A 23,475-nucleotide genomic window follows, 5' to 3' on the forward strand; every position below is an offset into this window, starting at 1 on the left:
CAATTAATCAATTCTGCTTCTGTAATGTGCCATTGTAGTTTGAAAGCAGCCAGGGTTCAATAACAAAACATGGCTGTGTTCCAGTAAAACTTTATTTGAATTTGTAAAACTTTCATGTGTCAGTGATGTATTCTTCTATTTTTTTAACTATTGAAAAATATAAAAAGTAAAATTAAATATGTAAAGTTCTTAGCTCATGTACTATACAAGAAACAAGTAGTGGACCAGATTTAACCCACAGGCCATAGATTGCTGACCTCTATTTAATTTCATTTTCTGTTAGAATTCTAATTACTAGAAGCACTTGGGTATATATCAAAAGATATGTCTAATTGCATTTTTAAATTTTTATTTAGTTGACTTAAAATATTTTATTAACATAGAAGCAGTACATATGCCTTATAAGAACATTAGAAAACACAAACAAGCAAAAATGAATAAAACAATATTACGATCTGATTGACTCTGTTGTAATAACCTGGTTGTTATTTAACAGAAAAGAAGGAAAGGGAAGTCTAGACACAGGCATGCCATTTATTCAGCTTTGCCAAAAGCTGCATTTAACATTCTCCGAGTCTGTTCCCCACTGATTGATGGAGGAAGGGGCTAGATAAAGGCAATTTAGACACATGCCCAATAAAGGTCCGAGTGACCTGGGAAGATGCTTGCTCATCAGTCACACCTGAAACAGGTAATTGGCCAGGATGGGTGTGGCCATTGCAAGCTCGAGAAATCTAAATATATAAACTTCCCAACCAAGGAAGTTCCCTCTCGCTCTCTTGGCCTGGCTCCTGTGACTCCTGTTGCAGGGCACGATCCCCTGCACCCATGTGGACTAATGGACTTTAATTAGCTTGGATGCTGAACCAAACCCCCTGCAACATGGATAGAAACTGGACACTGGCCTTAGTTCTGGCTCTGCTGAACCCCAGCTGCACCTTTCCCAGGGCTGGCTTAAGGTGCAGGGGACTTTGAAACCCGAGAAATATAACTCTATGCCAATAAAATCGTCCACATCTCATCCTCCAGCAGGGGCTTCTGCAGATGCTTACTTCAGTGGCACCCCAACAACCTCCACCTCATTCCTACTTATGTCTGGCCCATGAATTCCTCCAGCATCATTACCACCCATAGATTATTGCTGTAAATATCTTAATGTATATTCTTGTGGACACTTTTTCTATGTACATGTAAACACATGCATTTTTAAAAACCAAAAGTGGTAATGTATATACTATTAAATAGCCTACTGGGCTAAATAGCCCAGTGCACGAAATTCATGCACTGGAGGGGTGCGGGGGAAGCGGGGGTCCTTTAACCCCGCCTGCACCCTTTCACAGTCTGGGACCCCTCGGGGGATGTCTGACTGCTTGCTCACTGCTCCTTACCTCTTGGATTGCTGCTCCCACCACTGCCGCTGCACTCGCCAGCTGCGAGCCCAGCTTCTGGCTGAGCGGCCCTCCCACTGTGGGAGTGCACTGACCACCAGGGAGCAGCTCCTGCATTGAGCGTCTGCCCGCTGGTGGTCAGTGCACATCATAGTGACTGGTCATTTTGGTCATTCTGCTGTAATGGTCGCTTAGGCTTTTATTATATAGACTAGGGGCCCAGTGCACAAATTCCTGCACCTTGAAAGGAACTGTGGGCCGCGAGGCTGCAGTAGGCATGGGGTGGGTCTCAGCCCATCCTCTGTGCCCTGGCCCGGCCCCTCCCACTGCAACCCCTGATCCCCTGTCTGCTGGCAGCTCCGCTCCCACCGCTGCCGCTCCCACGCACTGACGGTGCCGGTCCCACTTGCACCTGCTAAAAGTGTAGAGCGATTGGAGCCGGTGCCAGCCAGTAGGGAGTGTGCAGGAGGCAGCTGATCGATGTTTCTCTCTCATCGATGTTTCTAACTCTCTATCCCTCTCCCTTCCTCTCTGTAAAAAATCAATAAAATATATTTAAAAAAGAAAAACACAGATATATATAAAATCTGAATTTAAAAAGATTCTTTTATTCTAGTTTATTTTTTACTAGGATGAGAAGGGGTACCTTGATCATTTTTTGCCCACTGAATGCTCTACTATTTAGAATAGTGTATTTAGCCTTCTTATCTTAGTAGATAACTGTACTATACTTTGACTTCTGTCCTCATACTTCTAATACTATCTCTCCATCCTCTTTCTGAGCTGATGACCTTGCTTTATAAAAAGTAGAAGGAACCAGGTGGGTACTGGAAATACCAGAGGGAACATTTTGTAAGGTACATGATTGTCTAACCTGCTGCAGGCCCAAATGGGGCCATCACCGGCAGTGGGTGCAAGCGGCAGCTGCTGGCCCCAATCTCCCCTCAGGAGCAAGGGGAGGTGGAGAAGTCCTGAGGGGTGATTGGGGCCATAGCTGCCACTCGCACCCGCTGATGGCACCAAGCGATTGGGCCAGTGCTGGGCGCCTACAGTGGGTGCGAGAGGTGGCTCTGGCACCAGTAGTGGTGCGAGAGAGGCCAGCGCCGGCAGCACATGCAAGTGCTGGACAAGACTGCGGCACACAGGAGCAAAGAATTTTCAGTAACCACCAGAGGCTCACCCCGATGGCAGTAACTGGCGCCCCGCCTTGGTCTGGCCACTCACCTGCTCCACTATCCGGCCATGGCTGATGCCCACCATGTTCCACACACGCCACCTGGTGGTCAGCGCATGTCATAACGACTGGTTGTTCAGTTGTTCCCATTGTTCTGCCATTCAGTCTATTTGCATATTAGCCTTTTATTATATAGGATTTTTTTAGTCAACAGCCTCTACCTATTTCAATAAATTTTCACTTCATAAATTGCCCCGGTCATATTGAACTTTTCCTGATTACTGCCAAAATATATTTTGCATTTGGTTGTACAAACCTGTATTTAATCTAAGACCACACCTTGCATCTTGTATTATGTCCCTTTTAATCCAGCATAGTCCTCTGATTTTTTTTTTGAACTTGTTGAAGTGTGACTATATTTTTTAAATGTTAAGAAAAACACAGAGCCCTGACTGGTTTGGCCCCGTGGATAGAGCATTGGCCTGCGGACTCAAGGGTCCCAGGTTCGATTCTGGTCAAGGGCATGTACCTTGGTTGCGGGCACATACCCAGTAGGGAGTGTGCAGGAGGCAGCTGATCGATGTTTCTCTCTCATCGATGTTTCTAACTCTCTATCTCTCTCCCTTCCTCTCTGTAAAAAATCAATACAATATATTTAAAAAAAGAAAAACACAGATATATATAAAATCTGAATTTAAAAAGATTCTTTTATTCTAGTATATTTTTTACTAGGATGAGAAGGGGTACCTTGATCATTTTTTGCCCACTGAATGCTCTACTATTTAGAATAGTGTATTTAGCCTTCTTATCTTAGTAGATAACTGTACTATACTTTGACTTCTGTCCTCATACTTCTTTTTTTTTAAAAAATATATTTTATTGATTTTTCACAGAGAGGAAGGGAGAGAGATAGAGAGTTAGAAACATCGATGAGAGAGAAACATCAATCAGCTGCCTCCTGCACATCTCCTACTGGGGATATGCCCGCAACCAAGGTACATGCCCTTGACCGGAATCGAACCTGGGACCTTTCAGTCCGCAGGCCGAAGCTCTATCCACTGAGCCAAACCGGTTTTGGCAGTCCTCATACTTCTAATACTATCTCTCCATCCTCTTTCTGAGCTGATGACCTTGCTTTATAAAAAGTAGAAGGAACCAGGTGGGTACTGGAAATACCAGGGGGAACATTTTGTAAGGTACATGATTGTCTAACCTGAAACTGTACACCTGAAACTAATACAAGATAATATTGAATGTAAATTGTACTTAAAAAAAAAAAAGTAGAAGCAAACAGAAGATAACTCAAACGCTCACCCCTACATCTACCCACCTACCTGCATCTGTGCTCATACATTACTAGTATATCTTCCCTTCTCTTAACTGTGGATGAACACAGTTCATCCTTTCTAAGGCCAACCTCCATTTGTGTCTTATTATATCCCCTCTTTCCTACTTGATATATTTTCAGCCAATATTCCCTGTTTCTCTTGTATCATTAACTTTTCCCTCTCTGCCTGATTAGCTTCATAAGATACATTAATTATATGCTATCATTATCCCCATTAAAAAGATAAAATTTGCCCTGACCGGTTTGGCTCAGTGGATAGAGCGTCGACCTGCAGACTCAAGGGTCCCAGGCTCGATTCCAGTCAAGGGCATGTACTGTGGTTGCGGGCACATCCCCAATGGGGAGTGTGCAGGAGGCAGCTGATCGATGTGTCTCTCTCATTGATGTTTCTGGCTCTCTATCCCTTTCCCTTCCTCTCTGTGAAAAATCAATAAAAAATACAAATTAAAAAAAAAAGATAAAATTTATTTCATCCTTTCCTTCCCCTTTTTTCTAGTTTTAGAAGATATTTTGTTCTTATAATGGACATTAGCACAAAGGAAGTTCTAGTTTATTTGTTTATTCATTCAGCAAATACCTGTTTAATATACGCCAGGTAGTGTTCAAAACTAAACAAAACAAAAAAACCTTTGCCCTTATAGTAGATTCACTAAAATCCCCCCCAAAAAATCTCAACTTACACTACTAATTACGAAAATGCAAACAAAAACCAGATGTATTTTCATACCTATCCAATTAATAAGATAAGGACAAAAGGCAACTCTCATATACTGATGAATGGATATATACTGGTGCGGGAGGCAACCAACCAATGTGTTTCTCTCATATTGATGTTTTTCTCTCTCTTTCCCTCCTCCCCCCACCCCCTTCCACACTCTGAAAAATCAATGGAAAAATATCCTCGGGTGAGGATTACCAAACAGAATAATAATATTTTTTGCTGGTAATTGATTACTTTATTGAAAATTTGGAAAATACAGAAACATAAATAAGGATATAAAGAACATTCATAATTCTTTTTCTTAGAGTTAATTACTATTAATATTTTGGTATATTTTTTCTATGTACTTTTTATAAAAATGAGGTCAAAATGTATAATTTTATCATTTGGACTTTCTCATTTTATTATTTTATTTTATTTTTTTAAATATATTTTTCTTGATTTCAGAGAGGAAGGGAGAGGGAGAGTATGGGGGTCCCTGTTCGGGTGCCAGATATGGGGGGATGGTGTTCTCTCTTCTTGCGACCAGCGCAGAGAGAGAGAACTCGGGGGTTGATAAAAATCTTGAATAGAACTTGACGAGGTTAAGGAAAATTGGATAAAACAAGACTGAAACAGAAATAGAGGAAAGCTGAGACCAGGTGTGGCGTCTGCTCTCTGATAGATGAACAGGGCCCAGAGCCAACACAACAACCTTTATTTATAGCCAAATACCAGGAAGTTTTACTAAGGGTAAATAAAAGGGGGAATGTGTGCATTCTTGTAACTTCCTTGTAAACAGTCATCTCCGGGTGGGTCCGAATCGCATTCATTCCTGGTGCTTGACTAGATTTAGATAAGAACCTATTTCCCAGCACCTGGCTTTGAAGGTCACCTGAGGAATTCCTACCTCTTGGCTGGATATATCCCCAAGATAAGGCTCTGCCTTCATCATGGGTTCAGTGGACATAAATTTAAAAGAAAGCCAGCGCCTTCCCTGGCAGGGGGCCTTCTACAGGAGAGAGAGATAGGAACATCAATGATGAGAGAAAATCATTGATTAGCTGCCTCCTGCACACCCCTTAGTGGGGATTGAGCCCGCAACCCCGGCATATGCCCTTGACTGGAATCAAACCCGGGACCTATCAGTCTGCAGGCTGATGCTCTACCCACTAAGCCATTTGGTTTTCTCAAATATTTTCCAAGTACCAAAGTATTAAGAACATGATCTTTAACTACAGAGTATTTTTTATCATAAAGCTCCATCATATTTTATTTTGCCAATCCCTCATTGTTGGACTTTGAGGTTGTTTCTCAATTTTTTTGTTTTGCTATTTTAAACAAGGGTCAATAATTCTCTTTTTAAAATAGAGGTCTAACTTTCAGATAGTAAAGTGCACAAATCTTAAGGGTACAGCTTGTGGAATTTCTATATTTGTGTTCATCTGTGTGACACCTCGGGTGGTTAATATTTTTCTCAGGTAATTGAAAAATGGGAGCCTCCAAATAGAATGAGGCTTCAGGAACTGATGCCAGTGACCCCTGACTTTCAGCAAAATGGAAAGAATTCTGCTTTGCTGGCTTTTAATTCATGTAGCGAAGTTAATATTCCTCAGGAGGATGTGTTTTAAAAGGTTTATCAAATGCTTCTATCCATTTTACTACTTCTCTGTATTTAATCTCAGAAGGGCTTTTAATTCTAAGAGAAGCTTCAGTGTAGGTTAGCAGGAAAAGGTATGTTCTCGTAAACACAAAGGAAACATATTTAAGAAGAAGGTACTTAATTATACTTAACTTTTGGTTGGTTGGTTGGTTGGTAGAGAATTTCTTTTCACGGCAAGTGAATTTCTTTAAATCTTATACTAATTACATGTAATTTTAAAATGTAATGTCTCACAACGATTGGGCTTTATGACTTGAGTAAAGAATCCTGAGTCTATGAGAAATACAAGCTTAACAATAGCACTACAGTATTATTACTACTTGTTTTCTAAAATTGTTATCAGATACAGTGTTATATTATTGGAATACCATGTTGTGAAAATTCTATTAGAAGAATATAATGAAAAATATTTTGAACAGAAAACAGTGTATTGAACTTTTTACTTTAACTTTTGTGAGATTTTTTTTTTTAAATATATTTTATTGATTTTTTTACAGAGAGGAAGGGAGAGGGATAGAGAGTTAGAAACATCGATGAGAGAGAAACATCAACCAGCTGCCTCCTGCACATCTCCCACTGGGGATGTGCCCGCAACCCAGGTACATGCCCTTGACCGGAATCGAACCTGGGACCCTTCAGTCCGCAGGCCGACGCTCTATCCACTGAGCCAAACCGGTTTCGGCTTTTGTGAGATTTTTTAATGAATTATGAATATTTTTCTTCTGTTTCTATTATCAAAATATCCAGCAATTATACTATAATTACCTTATGATCAGTTTTAAAGGGACAACTTGCTTTTTTTTTTTTAAAAAAAAAAAAGTTCTTTTAAAAAAATGTCCTATATAGCTGTTTCTTAATTTTTCTTTTAGAATTGTACAAGAGTACCATGACCTATATATGTTACAAAGAGGAAGGTTGGAGAATGATATTAAACAATTAATGGCAGAAAGAGATATCTGGAGTACAGCCACATATGAATTGGCCCTAAAGGTTGGTTCATCAGGAATCATAAATTGAACTTCTTTTTTGTTTGAATAAAATTTCATTTTACAAATTTCAGTTGGACAAAAAGTTAAAAAAAAGATGGGTGGGAGTCAAGGAGAGGAGGGCAAAGGGGTAAAAACAGGGAACATTTATAATACTCTCGACAATAAAAATAAATTTTAAAAAAAGAAGAGTCAAACAGAAACATGAAGATGCATATTTAATTGATGAATAAGGTAGATGTTATGAACCCTGGGAAGGGAAAGTTATATTTTTTGTTTGTTTGTTTCTTTACTATTGGGTGCCTGGCTATTGCCCACAAAAAGGGTTCTTTTTTTTCCCCCACCAGAATCTATGAAGTATGAGCAAGAATCTTCTATTTTTCTGAAGTGTTAAATGTGTGCTGTTAAAGTTGCCTATTCTCACATCTGGGACTTAGAAAATTAATAGCAAATTATGACCTGGAACAGATTCAGATTTTTGTCCCACTTTCCTCTGGAATAGTCAGAACTTATCAAGGACATATTGTCCTATCCTGATCCAGAATTTAAAAGGGACATTGTCATGCCCAGAGGGAATAGTCATGACAGTAAATGTATAAGAAACAAATCCAGGAGCTAGGCATTTTCAGTAGGAAGAATAAAGAAGACAAGTGAGTTCCCTCGCTCCAGAAGTATTTGAACAGTAGAGAACTGACCGCTGGCAGAGGGTTCTGTAAAAAAATGCCTTGAATTGATGGGGCTTTGTGTTAGATCACCCCTAAAGTTCCTTCCAACAGGAAACGACAGCTAGCATGTCCACTCCCTGGAAATGACTTTCTTTTGTTTACAGCTACATGGACAGTGTCTAGAACAGTCATTCATTGAATGACTATATACTACTGGTAATTGATTCGGTGTATCAGTGGTTCTCAAAGTATGACCTCTTGGGAGTCTATGAGACCTTTTCATGAGGTCAAAACAACTTTCATCTTCTCTCTTTCTTTCTTTCTTCCTTTCTTTCTTTGAAAACTACTTTCATCTTAATGCTGGAATGTTATTTGCCTTTTTCACTGTCATTCTCACATGAGTGTAGTGGATTTTTTTGACGTTATATGATATGGAATAGTGCAACAAATTGAATGCAAAAGCAAATATGAAAATTCCACTCTATTCTATTAAAGAGATTTTTTTAAATGTGAAAGTGGTAATCTTTTCTCCAATTTTTTTTGTTTTGGAAAATAAAATTATTTTTTCATAAAAATGTTATTTTAATGTATGTTAATTTATTAATGTTACATTTTAGTGAATTAACATGGATTTTTAATAATTTCAGTTTTAACTTGCAATATAGTAAATATCAATAGATAAAATCATTTATAGAAAAGCTCTTTGAAGTTTTCAATAATTATTAAGAGTATGACTTTTGTGTGTATGTGTGTGTGTGTGTTTTAATATATTTTTTATTGATATCAGAGAGGGAGAAATAGAAACATTAATGATGAGAAAAATCACTGATTGGCTGCCTCCTGTACACCCCACACTGGGGATCGAGCCCACAACCTGGGCATATGCCCTTGATCAGAATCAAACCCAGGACCCTTCCGTCTGCAGGCCGACGCTCTATCCACTGAGCCAAACCGGCTAGGGCTATAATGGGTATTTGGTATCAAATTGTGTGAGAATTTCTGCTACATACTATGCACAAATTTTCGTGTACCGGGCCTCCAGTCCTATTATAATGGATAAGAAAAATTAATCTCAAATAGATTAAATAACATTCCCCCCACTTTTCTCCCTTTCTCTCTAGGAACTTCTTTATCAATTTGGTTCTAGTTTAGTAGCTTTAGAAAATATAAATTTGTGATTCAAACTAATTCATGATTTATATAAGTCATTGTGATTGAGTTCATAGTTCAATGTAAAAGTGGTTTGAGTTTAATAAATTAAAGTGGTTTGTTAATGATTTAGGATCTTAATTTCAGTTCTTTTTTAATATAGGTAATTCAAAAAAATAGAGTCATTTTGGCTAAAAACCTTTACCTCAATGAAAAAGCCTGGAATAAATATGCTAAGCATTTCATCATACTGCTGTCAACGAAGGTAAACCTCAGTTCATGTAACTTATGGAAAAAGAGACTCCAACTGTTGAGGGTTGAGACTGTAAGAGGCTTTTGCTAAATTTATAGATTAAATTTTAAATATAGTTTTACATTTGTGCTTTATTGTGGCAGAATGAAAAATTGAAGGAAAGGTGAATAAAGGTCTTCTAAGTAAAGCAAGTTAAGCAGTTTATCTGAGTTAATAACACTGTAAATGTAGTTTCTAGTTACTCTATTTATTAAACTAAAAAAGTTGTGATGAGCTGTGTTTATTGAAATAGTTGTATTATGGATGCATTCTCTGCAATTTAATGGGGAAATTCAGTGAGCACACTAGGTTACAAAGGAGGAAAGTGGTACCTAGTGTTTCTAGAGTCAAACCATTTACCCTAGTCATTTCATTAATTCTTTTGGCAATCTATACCAGTGGTCAGCAAACCGCGGCCGGTGAGCCACATGCGGCTCTTTGGCCCCTTGAGTGTGGCTCTTCCACAAAATACCACGTGCAGGCGCGCACGTACAGTGTGATTGAAACTTCGTGGCCCTTCGTGGCCCATGCGGAGAAGTCGGGATTTTGTGGAAGAGCCACACTCAAGGGGCCAAAGAGCCGCATGTGGCTCGCAAGCTGCAGTTTGCCGACCACTGATCTATACTAATAAAAGGGTAATATGCTAATTAGACTGGATAGACTGGATATCTTCCGGACGTCCTTCCAGACAAAGCCGCAGCGGCTGTGAGGGCTGAGGAGGGCCGAGGAGGGCTGGCAGCCGCTGTGGCTGTGAGGGCTGGCAGTGGCAGCAGCAGCGGGATGATGAGGGCGGTGCCTTCCCCTGATTGGCCCAGTCACCTCCTGCAGAGGGTGGCCAGACTGCAGCTTAGGCATGGGGAGCCGGCCTAAGCCATCAGTAGGACATCTCACAGCTCCCGGATTGTGAGAGGGGGCAGGCCGAGCTGAGGGACCCCTCCTCCAGTGCACAAATTTTCGTGTACCGGGCCTCCAGTCCTGTTATAATGGATAAGAAAAATTAATCTCAAATAGATTAAATAACATTCCCTCAGGTTACACAGCCAGTTAAATGTCTAGGATTCACATTTGGTTCTGTTTAGCTTTGAATTTCTGTTCTTTCCAGTGTACTGCACTACCTCCCATGGAAGTTTCATGGGGAAATTGGGCTCTTGTTGCAAAGGAAAAAAATTTTGCCTCCAATACTTAGTGCCACAGGAAATCTACCACTGAAGCGACTGTATAGTAGTGTCACTGATGATATTTTGAAAGAGGAATATCTTTTTAATTTTGTAACCCATTTTCTATGGATTTCTCTGGTATTACAGTATTAACAATGGCTTGGTGTATGCTAATAGCTATTTGTTACATTAATAAATGAAAAAGTGGTTTGATTCCATGCCTTTTTATCTAGGACACTTCGGACCTTGCGTTGTTGCAGAAGTTGACACAGAAATGGAAAAGCTTAGTGAGTAAATTTAAACAGGAAATGGAAGAAAACGAAGATTCTATGAGGCAGAAATTGCTCGTAATTAAGGATGGCCTTATCAAATGGCAGACGTTCTTCAGAACCAACAAGTGAGCCTCTAAGAAGCTTGTGTTTCTGATTATACTCCGCCATGGCCTATTGCACGAATCTCTTCGTGCAACAGGCCTCTAGTATGGTACGACAGTTAGAAAAATCTGACAGTGGAAGAGGCTGTCTATCAAGTAGTTAAGTCTAGGCTGGATCACAGCCAAAGTTAGTGGGCACCTATACTTTGAATGCAGGCTAGACTCAACACATTGAAGTACCATTTGCATTTCAAATTGAGAACGGTGGCTTCAGTTTTTTTTCATATCCTCTGAGAGGTTTCCCAGTTCGGAGATGTGGAATTCTGGAAGTTGAAGCTGGTACATATCCAGGCTGGTTGCTGCCGCCACTCCCATTTGTTGAGCCCTAGCTGGGAGGGGAGCACAGATGGCAGTGGTTCTCCTCTCCCTTTCTCTCTAGCAACTTCTCTATCAACAGCTTTCTTCTTGTGAGACTTTAGAGAGATGACAGGAGACTTTCCTACCAGAATTTGGGGCTCCTGACCTTAATTATTCATTAGGCTTCCTTTCTATTTACCTGTTGTTTTGACAGCTGTATTCAACAGGAATTATTCTATGGCAATCTAATTTTGGATGCAGAAGACCCATAGATCACCTTTTTTAAAAAAGAACACCTCACCTGAGGGTATTTTTCCATAGATTTTTAGAGAGAATGGAGGGGAGAGGGAGAGACAGAAACATCAATATAAGAGAGACACATCGATTGGTTGCCTCCTGCATGCGCCCCAACCAGGGCCAGGTACTGAGCTGCAGCCTAGGTATGTGTCCTTGACCGGACTCACACCCGAGACCCTTCAGTCCACAGGAAGCCAAACCGGCTAGGGCGAAATGACCTTTTTAATACTACTGTGGCCTCTGACCCTGTAACTTGGTTATTCAGGCCTGAGAAGAATCTGAATTTATGTTTTTATTTGTAAATTTAAAGATGAACACCTACGGAAGGGAGGGGGGCGAACCTGGAAGGTATGCTTGAAAATCATTAAGGAGAAGCATAATACTGTCATATGGTGTATGGATTCATGATTTTCTTTTTTTATACCCTGTTCTGAGACCCTGCTCTTTTTCCTTCTTTCAGGGTAGAAGACATTTTAACCCTTAGTAAAGGAAATATATTTGAATCAATTCTTCCAGACTTCAAGTACTGGCTAAAGGTAAGACTTGCCACTCCTCGCCTCCAGCTGAGTCACATCTCAATCTTTAAAATGCCATACTAAGTTTTGGGTAAGACAAGGAAAACAACAAGAGTATAGGGGCTTTTAAAAATATGCTTAACTATTTTATTTTCAGTTCTATTTTAGATTTTTGGGCCAAATAAGTTAAGCTGCCAGAAAAAAAGGCAGGGAGAAGATATCTGATTCTCCTATAGGTTTTTTTCTTTTCTTTCTTTTTTTCTTTTTTTCAATTACAGTTCTCTAACTGTAAGATATAACATTTGTGCCTCTCCTATACCTGGCTTTTGTCTTAAGGACAAATTGGACTTTTAAGATCACTAACATCATTTTTAAAATTGTGGTAAAATATACATAAACATAAAATTTACCAATTTAAGGGTACGGTTCAGTGGCATTAAGTACATTTACATTGTTGTGCAAACATCACCGCCATCCATCTCTAAAACTTCTTTCATCTTCCCAAATTGAAACTCTACCCACCCATTAAACACTAACTGCCCATTTCCTCTTGCCCTAGTTCCTGGCAACCACCACTCTTCTTTTCTGTCTCTCTGAATTTGACCACTCTGGGCACCTCATATAAGTGGAATCATTTAGATTTGGCCTTTGTGACGGACGGCCTTCCTTCAGCATAATGTTCTTAATGTTTATTCATGTCGTAGCATGTGTCAAATTTCCTTTCTGTCCATTGTCTGTATCATCCACATTTTGTTTATTAGTAACCTCTTTTAAAAAGTGTTTGAACTATGGAAATAGGTTTTATTAATCAAATTACTGTCATGTTATAGTAGTTTGACAGAGGAAAGTACATAAAATACTGAAATTCCTCCAAAGTGAATATCAAACTTGTGACTTGATAAAATGTTATCCCGATCCCAGGGAGCCATTTTCTCTTCTTTTGGAATGACTTTAGCAGGATATTCTCCGAATTGAAGGTTTGTTGTCTTATACACAATATAGTTGGTTTAGTGACCTGGTGGTTGTTTTTTAAACTGTTTTTCTGGAAATTTTGGCATTGCTTAGATAAAATTGAAATAATCCATGCTTCTTCATTTAGTAGGAATAATAATAATTCATTCATTAAACACTCTGCTAGGCTAATGGTGATTTTCATATGTGATTTTATTCTTCATGGCAGCCACATGATGCAGGTTTTATAATCCCCATCTCACAGAAATGTTAAGTAACTTGCCTAAGTTATCTATAAATGGCAAGTGGCTGAATCAGAGTTTGAGTCCATGTCTCTCCAACTCCAAAATTCCTACATTTAATGCTCTGCAACAAGCCTTCCCTATAATGGTCATTCTTATTGAAGCGTGGATGATTTGATTCCATTATCTGAATCACAGGTAATGGCAAACTTTATATATAAACTAGAGGCCTGGTGCACGAAATTCGTGCACAGGGGTGTGTGTCCCTCAGCCCAGCCTGCACCCTCTTACAATCTAGGACTGCTGGCTCCCACCCACTTGCCTGCCTGCCTGCCAGATTGCCCCTAACCGCTTCTGCCTGCCACTTTGATCACCCCCTAACCACTCCCCTGCCAGCCTGATCTATGCTTAACTGCTCCCCTGCTGGCCCAATTGCCCCTAACTGTCCTCTCCTGCCGGCCTGGTTCCCCCCCCCCCCCAACTGCCCTTCCCTGCAGGCCTGGTCCTCCCCAACTGCCCTCCCCTGCAGGCCTGGTCGCCCCCAACTGCCCTCCCCTGCAGGCCTGGGTCCTCCCTAACTGCTCTCTCCTGCTGGCCATCTTGTGGAGGCCATCTTTGACCACATGGGGGTGGCCATCTTGTGTGTTGAAGTGATGGTCAGTTTGCATATTACCTCTTTATTATATGGGATAGTACTTTATTTCTTCTATGAATATTTATTGATATGTCATGTTTTGGACTTGGGGTTAGACAGATAAATAAAGTATGAATAAAACACAACCATTACATTCTAGGAACTTTCCCAGTCTAGTGGGGATCATGTAAACAAATGTATTATATCCTTTCCAAAGCATATAGCAATTAAACATGCTTAGCTCTCTGGTACTTAATTGCCTATCACCAACTTTTACCCATATAGATTTAATATAATTATTTTCATCCTGGTAAATGATGGGTAATCTTATAAGATAGCAAATTAATTTAAATTTACTTTAATTTTGAAAATAAAATGTATGTCAGATGAAAAAATGGTATGAACAAATAATAATAGGATATTTAACTCCAAAATAATTGAAATAAAGATCTGGTTCGACTTTAATGAAATCATTAGTGGATAATGTGCTAATTTCATTACCTCCCTTTTACTCTCTAGATACTGAATGAAGATAAAGAGAAGTTTACTGGGAGTTCTCTAGTGTCAAAATATGATTCTCTCAGGATTATTAAATATTTACAGGAAAACTGGACAGATGTTGGATTTGGGATATTTCATCGCCATAAAAGTATGGAGGGGGTAATGCCAGCAGAGCTCCAACACATGGAGGAAATTATAAAAAACACAGACAGACTCTACAAAGAATTTAAATTAAGGGTAACTGGGGATAATGGTAAGAAAAAAACAATGATAATTAGATTGATCAACATAAAGGATTTTAATAATAATTATTTTCAATACAATTAATAGTTAAAATCAAGATAGTACTTGAATAGTTTTAGAAATAAAGCAAAATATATAAACCATTGAGCATCACTTTGTTGAGATGTAATTCTTATACAATACAGTTTACCTGTGTAAAGTGTACAATTTGATTATGTTTAGTTTATTCACAGATGTGTGCCACCATCACTACAGTCAGTTTTAGATAATTGGATGATATCTAATTCTCCTATAGGTCTTTTTTTTCATTTTTAAAATTACAGTTGACATATGATATTATCTTAGTTTCAGGTATACTAAGTCTTTTTTAATTTTTTCCCCCATCACCATTTATCCCCCCTATACCCTCTTCCATCTCCACCTCCCCCCACCACACAATCACCACACTGTTTTATGTGTCCATAGTGTTCTCTCTCTCTCTCTCTCTCTTCTTTTTTGCTTAGGTCTTTTTTATTGTCTGTAATTTGTCTTGGTTTTGAGTCTATTCTTTTCATATTCCTAGTTGTTTCTGATTGATGTTGGACATCATGTGTGATAAATTCTAGAAATAATTAAGACTCTGGATGATGCTATATTTCAAAAGAATGATTTTAGTTTTTATTCTGGCAGGTTATTTAGGATAGGAGTAGGTCATTTTAATCCAAAAAGGGACTGAGCTGAGATGAAGTGTGGCTCCAGGCTTTGCAAGAACCAGTCTATTCTATTCTACCCTTACTTCTAAGGTGTAGCCCTTCAGGGATTCAGGGGTCCCAAGTGAAAGCCTGGTGCACTTACCAGGGCCTCTACCCCTTAGCAGATTTTGAACTTCAATTTATTTCCCCAGTGGGGTGACCTAATATCCCAGTTTTCCTTGAGACATATTGAAAATTCGCCCTCCAAAACCCATGAGAGACATTAAAAACCCATCAGAACACTTTTAATCACTATGTCATATGTTACCTAAGAATCAGTCCTTCTCTGTAAAGTGTTCCAGGCAACTCTGATGCATTGACTACCACTGTTGTTCAACATCAAACTACTCTAGATGGGGAAACACAATCTTAATGATCTGTTACAGCAGTAATATAGTTACAGATGAAATGGCAATACTTATCTATGAGAATATTCCTTTTGTGGGCAGACAAAAATGATTTAGTAAATGGTTTACAATAATGAGAGTCAAAATGAAGAGTGATAGTGAAATTAACAGATCACTTTGAATACTCCTTGGTGGTCAAAGTTTACTGATGAAGGCATTGAAAATATTTTCATCAAGGATAAGAAAAAGTTTGCTTTTAAATTATTTCTCTTTATATATCTCTGAGATGAGAGCATTTGTATTTCTTACTTTGCAAATGAGATAAGACAGAGGTATAAAGTGGTTATTTTGCCATGATCTCACGTGAATCAATTCAAAGACTAGGATTCATATTTGATTCTGGTTCAGACTAAAACTATGAACTTCATGAAAACCTGAACCATGACTTAAAAATAACTCAAGAACTATATTTCATTTATCTTATTAACTGTCCTATCATTATGAAGAACCTGTTTATCACCACTGTCTTCTTAACAGAAAGACTCAGTGAATTAATGCCTTTTTCAGATAACTGTAGTTCATAGTTTCTGGGTTTAATGTATTTGGTTCTCAGCTGAGAAGATAAGAAACTTAGAGTATAGGTTGCCATCAAATAAATAGTCTATCAGTCAGAAAAGCACTAATTATACAGTATTCACTAAACATTTATCTAGGAACTGCTCTTTATAAGATTTTTGCTAAGCAAGCTATAGGATAATAAAAGGGGTGAAAAAAGATATGCCCCTGCCCATTAGTATTTTATAATTTATTATTGAAATAGTAAACTTAGCCCTAGTTGGTTTGGCTCAGTGGCTAGAGCATCAGCCTGCGGACTGAAGGGTCCCAGGTTCGATTCCAGTCAAGGGCACATGACTGGGTTGCAAGCTCGATCCCCAACAGGGAGCATGCAAGAGGCAGCCAATCAATGATTCTCTCCCATCATTGATGTTTCTCTCTCCCTCTCTCCCCGTCCCTGTCTGAAATTAATAAAAATACATATTTTTAAAAAAAGAAATAGTAAACTTACAAATACTTCTAACAATTCATGCTTTTCTCACTTTTCTAGGTATCTCTAAAATTCTTTTAAGTTTGATTAGTACTCTTGACTTCTACTCTTTCAAGATTGACAAGCATCTGGATTTTCCTGAAGTGCTTCTCGATGAATGGGAGGCACTTACTGAAAAAATTAATGAAATGGTAGCTCAGGTGGAAATATTGTTAAACATTGTTGGTACTGTTCCACAGAACCTTGACACAGATTCTGGCTCGTAAGTTCCCACAGCTCTCTGCTTCTCCATTGCATTGTCCCAGTACCTAGCCTCAGCCACAGGGAGCTGGGGTCAGATGACAAACCTTAAAATCCTGTTCCTCCCAGGAAGAAAGTCCATCTGACTGGGAGCAGGAGGGTGAGGGAGTCCTGTGTTCATGACTGCAGTGGTCCACGGTGGAGTTTCTGCCTCACTGAGCTGGGAAGGGGAAGAGTGGGGGTAATCGTGGTTCAGATCCCATAGATTCTGGTCTTTCTCACTGAATCTTCATAGACTGTCTCGAAGAGATGTCTCTTCAGTGGCTCTTTGTTCTTGGGACCATTTCTAGAGGCTTTTGATTTTTTTTTTTTATCCTCACCCAAGGATATTTTCCCATTGATTTTTATAAAGAGAGAGTGTAAGAGAGAGGGAAAGACAGAGAGAAAATCGATGTGAGAGAAACACATCAATTGGTTGCCTCTTGCATGCGCCCTGACCTGGGCCCCGGCCGGGGAGGTGCCTGCAACCAAGGTATGTGCCCTTGACTGGAATTGAACCCGGGACCCTTCTGTCCGCAGGCTGACACTCTATCCACTGAGCCAAACGAGCCAGGGCTCGATTTTTTTTTTTTTAAAGAAATAATTCTCACCAATTTTACTGAGAAATGGGTCAGCTTTGCTCCTCACGCTGTCATGCTGGAAGCTGATCTCTTGAGAGAATTTAAAAATTCATTCTCCCCTTTTGCTCTCATTGGTCTAAGAGTGAATATAAAGCATGTGAGTGTGAGTTTTTACAGCAGAGAGCTAGCACGGAAGGTAAGATCTACATTGTCCAAGGTGCATCCTGCTGATTGCTGTGGATGTTAGCCAATATACCTGATCATTCAAAGTGTTCCTTCACCTTTCCTTGAATTCTCAAATATTTGTCAACACTAAGTATACTAGCTAGGCCCACCCAAATAAAACCCTTTCCTTTAACTGATAGTTACTTTTATATTCTAAGTAAGTCACTTATCTTTATTTTACTTAATTTTTCCTTCAGGGCACTTGCAGCACATATATATAGCATGATTAAACATTGGCACGTGGAGATAGGCAATGAGATTGCTAATAGTAACATTGAACTTCAGCGCCACGTATGTACTTAATAGGGATTTGTGAGGTTAATTTTGCCTTGGCTGAGAGTTTTCTTTAAGAAAAAATCAGGTCATGCCTATGCAATTAAAGCAGGAGATTGTGAGGGCAAAATGGGAACTTACATTGACTTCTTAGCCAGCACAACATGAAGTAATTTCTAGAGGGTGTCTTAGTTTATTACATTTACTCTCACCTCATAATTATAATCTAAATTTACATTGGAAAAAAATTATGATAAGTAAACTTAATATGATAAAATGAACTTAATTCATTTTAATATTACTTAAATTAGGAATTTGAAAAGCAGAGCTCATCAGTTATATGGGAATACTACTTATGAATCATCACAGTACAGTATATGACAACACATTATAAATATATAGAACCAAGAGTTGAGCAAATATGTTAAGACTGGTAGTATGGATCCAGGGTTGGGGGAAATTTCTGTGATTTGGAAGAACAATTATAACAGCCAAATAACTAAATTTTCCCAAATAAGGCAAACATGTAAATAATTACAGCCAATTATAAACATCTCTGCCCTTCCCCCTGCCCACAGAGCACCCCTAACTATTTTCCAGGTTTGGCATTGCCCAATTGAAATTGTTTTTTGCTGAAATACACTTTGTAAAATTTAATGTCTCAGTTTACCTTTTTATATATATAAACATTGGGAAAAAAACTTTTATTCTCCATCAAAATTACTAAGGGATGTATGTACTGGGGCAATGTACAACTTTTCTAACCTTGGAATCATATTGAATGTTGCCACCTTTACTTCCTGTTCCACTTAGATTTCCACACAATACTTTTTTTTTTTTTAATCTTCACTAGAGAATATTTTTTCCAATGATTTTTGGAGGGGGGTGGGGCGGTGCAGAGAGAAACATCAATGTGAGAGAGATACATCGATTGGTTGCCTCCCACATGAACCCTGCCTCCCATTGGGGCTGGGGATGGAACCTGCAACCAAGGGACATGCCCTTGACCAGGAATCAAGCCCTCCACCCTCCAGTGTGCAGCCCGATGCTCTAACCACCAAGACACACTAGCCAGGGCTCACACAGAGCTTGTTTTTACCACACCACCAATAAAATCAGCTTTGCAAAAGCGATATAGTGCATCTGATGTTGTGTGTGTGAACTATGTCAGGTTCATGCTATGTCTGACAGATGTCAAATATCACTGTTATTTCCCTCAAGAATTTAAAATCCCATGGCATCCTAGAGAGCTCACTGTGGAGCCCTAGGATGCCTTGGTGAACACTTTGGTAACTGTAGTTTTAATACCCTTGACCAAGCTAAAGAAGAGTTTAATGTAGTATAGTGAGCAAGAAAAAAAAATATATATATGGTTATACCAGCTGCATAGTAATGATAGCATTGCTAAAAATTGGATGCAGGTATGATTATCTGTTTTTAAATTTGGCATGGTTTTTCCTGTTTGATTTATTTAAAATGGGTCATTTGTATTATAACTGTTTTTTAACAGATGGATGAATTGCATATATCTATGACCAAGTGGATGGTAAATTTGCTGATATTAATGGTACCTGACTTTACTGACCGAGACAGTCTCCCAGAGTTGGAGAAGGAAAGTGATGAAAAATATGATATAGGAGTTGCACAGTTAGAGCTAGACGCAATTGCACTGGCCAAAAATCTGTCCCGATACTCCAGTTATTTGAACAGGTAAAACGATCTATTTTTCTTTTTATTTCTGCCCCTTTGAAGATTAAATGTGACATAAAGCACAGGAGAGAAGGGCAGCAATAAGGAATTGTTCTAAAACCTGGAAAGAAGCACCAGTTCTTCACTAAATTAGCTTTGACACTGCCCAGTTGGAATATGAGATTTGGTGTTTTCCCAATGGCTTTAGAATTCGTTTGAAAACAATGTTAGCATGGGCAGGATGGGACGTATGTACAGACGAGAGGCCTGATGCACGAAATTCGTGCAAGGGGCTTGGCCCTCACAGCCCCGGCTTCATCTGGAAGGTCATCCGGAAGGACGTCCAGAAGGACATCTGGTCAAATTAGTATATTACGCTTTTATTATTATAGTTGTGGGAGTGACAATTAGTAACAAAACAAAAAGACTCACTTAACTTGCGTAAGTAAGAAACATTTCGCACTTTTGCTCAGGCTGGGGCATTTATGAAGAAGCTTATAGTGTCCTGTGTAATTCCATGCAAAGCTGAATGTATACTTTTTTATATTTCAATAAACACCGACCAAAACATCTCTTTCTAAAAACCTTATGTCTGGAAAGCTAGAGGATTCCCACTAAATAAAGATGAAGTCTGGAAAATTGTAAACTGTTAACTAGTAAGCATACTGTCTCTGATTACTTCAAATTTGGCAAGTCACATTTAAAATCTAGCCAATTACCCACTTCATTTCCATTCAATGCTCAAAAGTGAGAGGAATGGAAGGGAGTGAAGAAGACAGGGGTAAAAAATGAGAAAGAGACAAATTATACTCTTTGGTGAGTCAGTAGCTTAATTGTGAATGGTAAACTTCCACTGTGCTTGGATTTAAAACACTTAGGGGAACCAATACTAATAGGTCATGCTCTGTGTGTGTGTGCTTTCCCCCCAGTTGTTGCAAAGGAATCGTAACAGCTATAGCGCTGAGTATAGCCGGCAACCTACAAAAAAATCCTGCTAAGGAACTTCATGAACTGAATAACATGAAGGTAACCACTTGCTTTTGTTTTGTTTGTTCTGAGCAGACATTTTAGGTTTAATGGATTTACAACTACACATATTTAAAGTGTGCAATTTGATAATTTCTAAAATGTGCATACACCCATAAAATCATTACTGTGATAAGAAAAGAAATGTTTCCTTGTACACCATCCTCATCCCAGCCAATGTCTGATCACCTTTCTAACACCAAAGATGATTTTTCATATTCTAGAATTTATGTAAATGGAATCATATAAAATGTATGCTTTGGGTCTGACCTCTTCAACTAAGCAAATTTTTTTTGAGGTTCACACATATTGTTGCTTTTATCATAAAGCATATTTTATGTTTTTTCGTGCTGAGTAGTATTCATTGTATGGATATACACGATTTACCCATTTTCTGTTGGTGGGCATTTGAATTGTTCCCACTTCTCAATTATAATAAATAAAACTTCAATGCATATTTATGTACACGTGCATTGTTTTCATTTCTCTTAACCATTTGTACACCGTAAGCGTCTATAGACGCACGCGGCCAACCTTTTTTAATTAAATTCAAAATATCGTGGCAGTTAACTGGTTAAGTAAATATCTAGGAATGGAGTGGCTGAGTCATATGGCATGTGTACGTTTAACTTTTTAAGAAACTGTCAAACTATCTTCCAAAGTAAAGGGTGCCCCAAAATTCACGCAAGAAGTGATTTTGATAGAAAACACAGGTTTATAATTAAAAATTGTAAATTTTTTATTGATTCATAAAGTATACAGTATAGGGTTATGTATGGAATAGCATACATAAAAACTGGATTATCATGTCGCGATAGCAAGCACCATTAACTGTTACTGCCTGAGCAGCTGCATTTTCAAAGAAGAATGGTCCGATGATGCCTCCAGCCCAAAACCCGCACCAAACAGTGACACATTGTGGATGCATTTGTTTCTCAACAATCACTCGTGGATTTTCTGAACCCCAAATTCGACAATTTTGTCGATTAACCAAGCCATCAAGATGAGAATGAGCCTCATCGAAATTCAGCCACATTTATGCAAAAACGGTCATGGAAAATTTCAACAAAAGACTGCGTATGTGCCAGCAAAGCCGTGGAGGCCATTTACCCAATATGCTATTCCATACATAACCCTATACTGTATGCTTTATGAATCAATAAAAAATTTACCATTTTTAATTATAAACCTGTGTTTTCTATCAAAATTACTTCTTGCGTGGATTTTGGGGCACCCTTTAGTTAAGCCATTTTATACTCCTGTCAGTAGTATCTGAGAGTTCTAGTTGCTTTACATCCTCACCAGCACTTGATAATGATCAGTCTTTTCAAGTTTAGACATTCTAATAGGTGGGTAGTGGGTAGTGTTATGCCATCATGGTTTTAATTTGCATTTCCTGAATGACCATTGATGTTGAACATCTTTTCATGGGATTATTTGTCATCTGTATATGTCCTTTGATGAAATGTATATTTGAATGTTGCTAAAGAGAATAGATCTTAAAAGTTTTCATCAATAAATAAATAAATAAATAATTTAAAAAAAAGTTTTCATCACAAGAAAATAACTGAACTATGTGAGGTGATGGATATTAACTAAATTTAATGTAATCATTTTGATATATATATTTATCAGATCATTATGTCATATATCTTAAAATTACATACAATGTTATATGTTGCTTATATCAATAAAACTCGAAAAAAAACACACACAAAATTCAATTGCCTTCTATTTTGGTTAGTTAATAGTTGAGACATCTAAACAGTAACAGTTGTCTCCCACACATGCCCTAACCGGGACCAGGGATCGAAACTGCAACCCAGGAACATGCCCTTGACCAGGAGTTGAACCCACGACCCTTTGGTGCATGGGCCAGTGCTCTAACAACTGAGCAACACCAGCCAGAGTGTGAACTGGTCAGGTGTATATTTGTTGGGACAGACTGCTTGCCCATAGTAAATCCAACAATGTTTCTGCATCTAATTTTATGACACTTCACTACTTTTTATCCCATTATAATGATGTCAATAAGCAAACAATGGGGTTTTAGGTCTCTTTATAGAAAAACACTTCTGCACAAATCAATGAACTAAAGTGATACAATGTTAATTCACGTTATATTTAGAGGGTTGTATTTAACAGCTCCTCAGTAGGAGTGAATGAATAAATGAGTTGGTGTACTCTGATTTTTTCCTGGTTAGTAATGATCTTTTTATCTCTTCTCAGAAGGAATGTTGTGAATGGATCACCACATGCTCTCAACTCCTCTCTGGGATCAAAGGCAGCAAAATAAAGTTATTGACAGATGAAGAAGAGGACCACCTGATGGAAGAAGAGGTATTTGTCATGTGCTAGCATGCGTCAGTATTCAGGTTCTTCCTGTATCTTTATAGATAAGGGGTCAGCGACTTTTCCCAATCAATGTTCCGAATCCTCCTCATTCACTTACTCTGTCAGAAGAGAATTTCGGCTCCAACCAAGAACATTGGCAGCTCTTCTCCCTTCTCAGGGAGAGAGTTATCCACCCAAACATCTCTCCTCACTTTTTTGTGTGTGTGTGTATGTGTGTGTGTGTATATATATATATATATATGTATATATATATATATATATATATATATATATATATATATATATACAT

The 23,475-nt window shown here is 38.6% G+C and overlaps 1 protein-coding gene across 1 annotated transcript in view; it reads left to right on the forward strand.

The window, feature by feature from the left end:
• The window catches only part of AXDND1 (axonemal dynein light chain domain containing 1), a 51,731-nt gene that overhangs the window by 15,552 nt on the left and 12,704 nt on the right, over positions 1–23,475 (forward strand). Inside the window, exons 12-21 of the mRNA XM_023753996.1 lie at positions 7,143–7,263; positions 9,237–9,338; positions 10,756–10,919; positions 12,010–12,085; positions 14,411–14,645; positions 16,819–17,020; positions 18,041–18,134; positions 19,627–19,826; positions 20,735–20,831; positions 23,061–23,171. Of these exons, the coding sequence (XP_023609764.1) occupies positions 7,143–7,263; positions 9,237–9,338; positions 10,756–10,919; positions 12,010–12,085; positions 14,411–14,645; positions 16,819–17,020; positions 18,041–18,134; positions 19,627–19,826; positions 20,735–20,831; positions 23,061–23,171 (1,402 nt within the window). The remainder of the gene's footprint in view (positions 1–7,142; positions 7,264–9,236; positions 9,339–10,755; positions 10,920–12,009; positions 12,086–14,410; positions 14,646–16,818; positions 17,021–18,040; positions 18,135–19,626; positions 19,827–20,734; positions 20,832–23,060; positions 23,172–23,475) is intronic.

Source organism: Myotis lucifugus, unplaced genomic scaffold, assembly GCF_000147115.1.
Source record: "Myotis lucifugus unplaced genomic scaffold, Myoluc2.0 scaffold_54, whole genome shotgun sequence".
NCBI lineage: Eukaryota > Metazoa > Chordata > Mammalia > Chiroptera > Vespertilionidae > Myotis > Myotis lucifugus.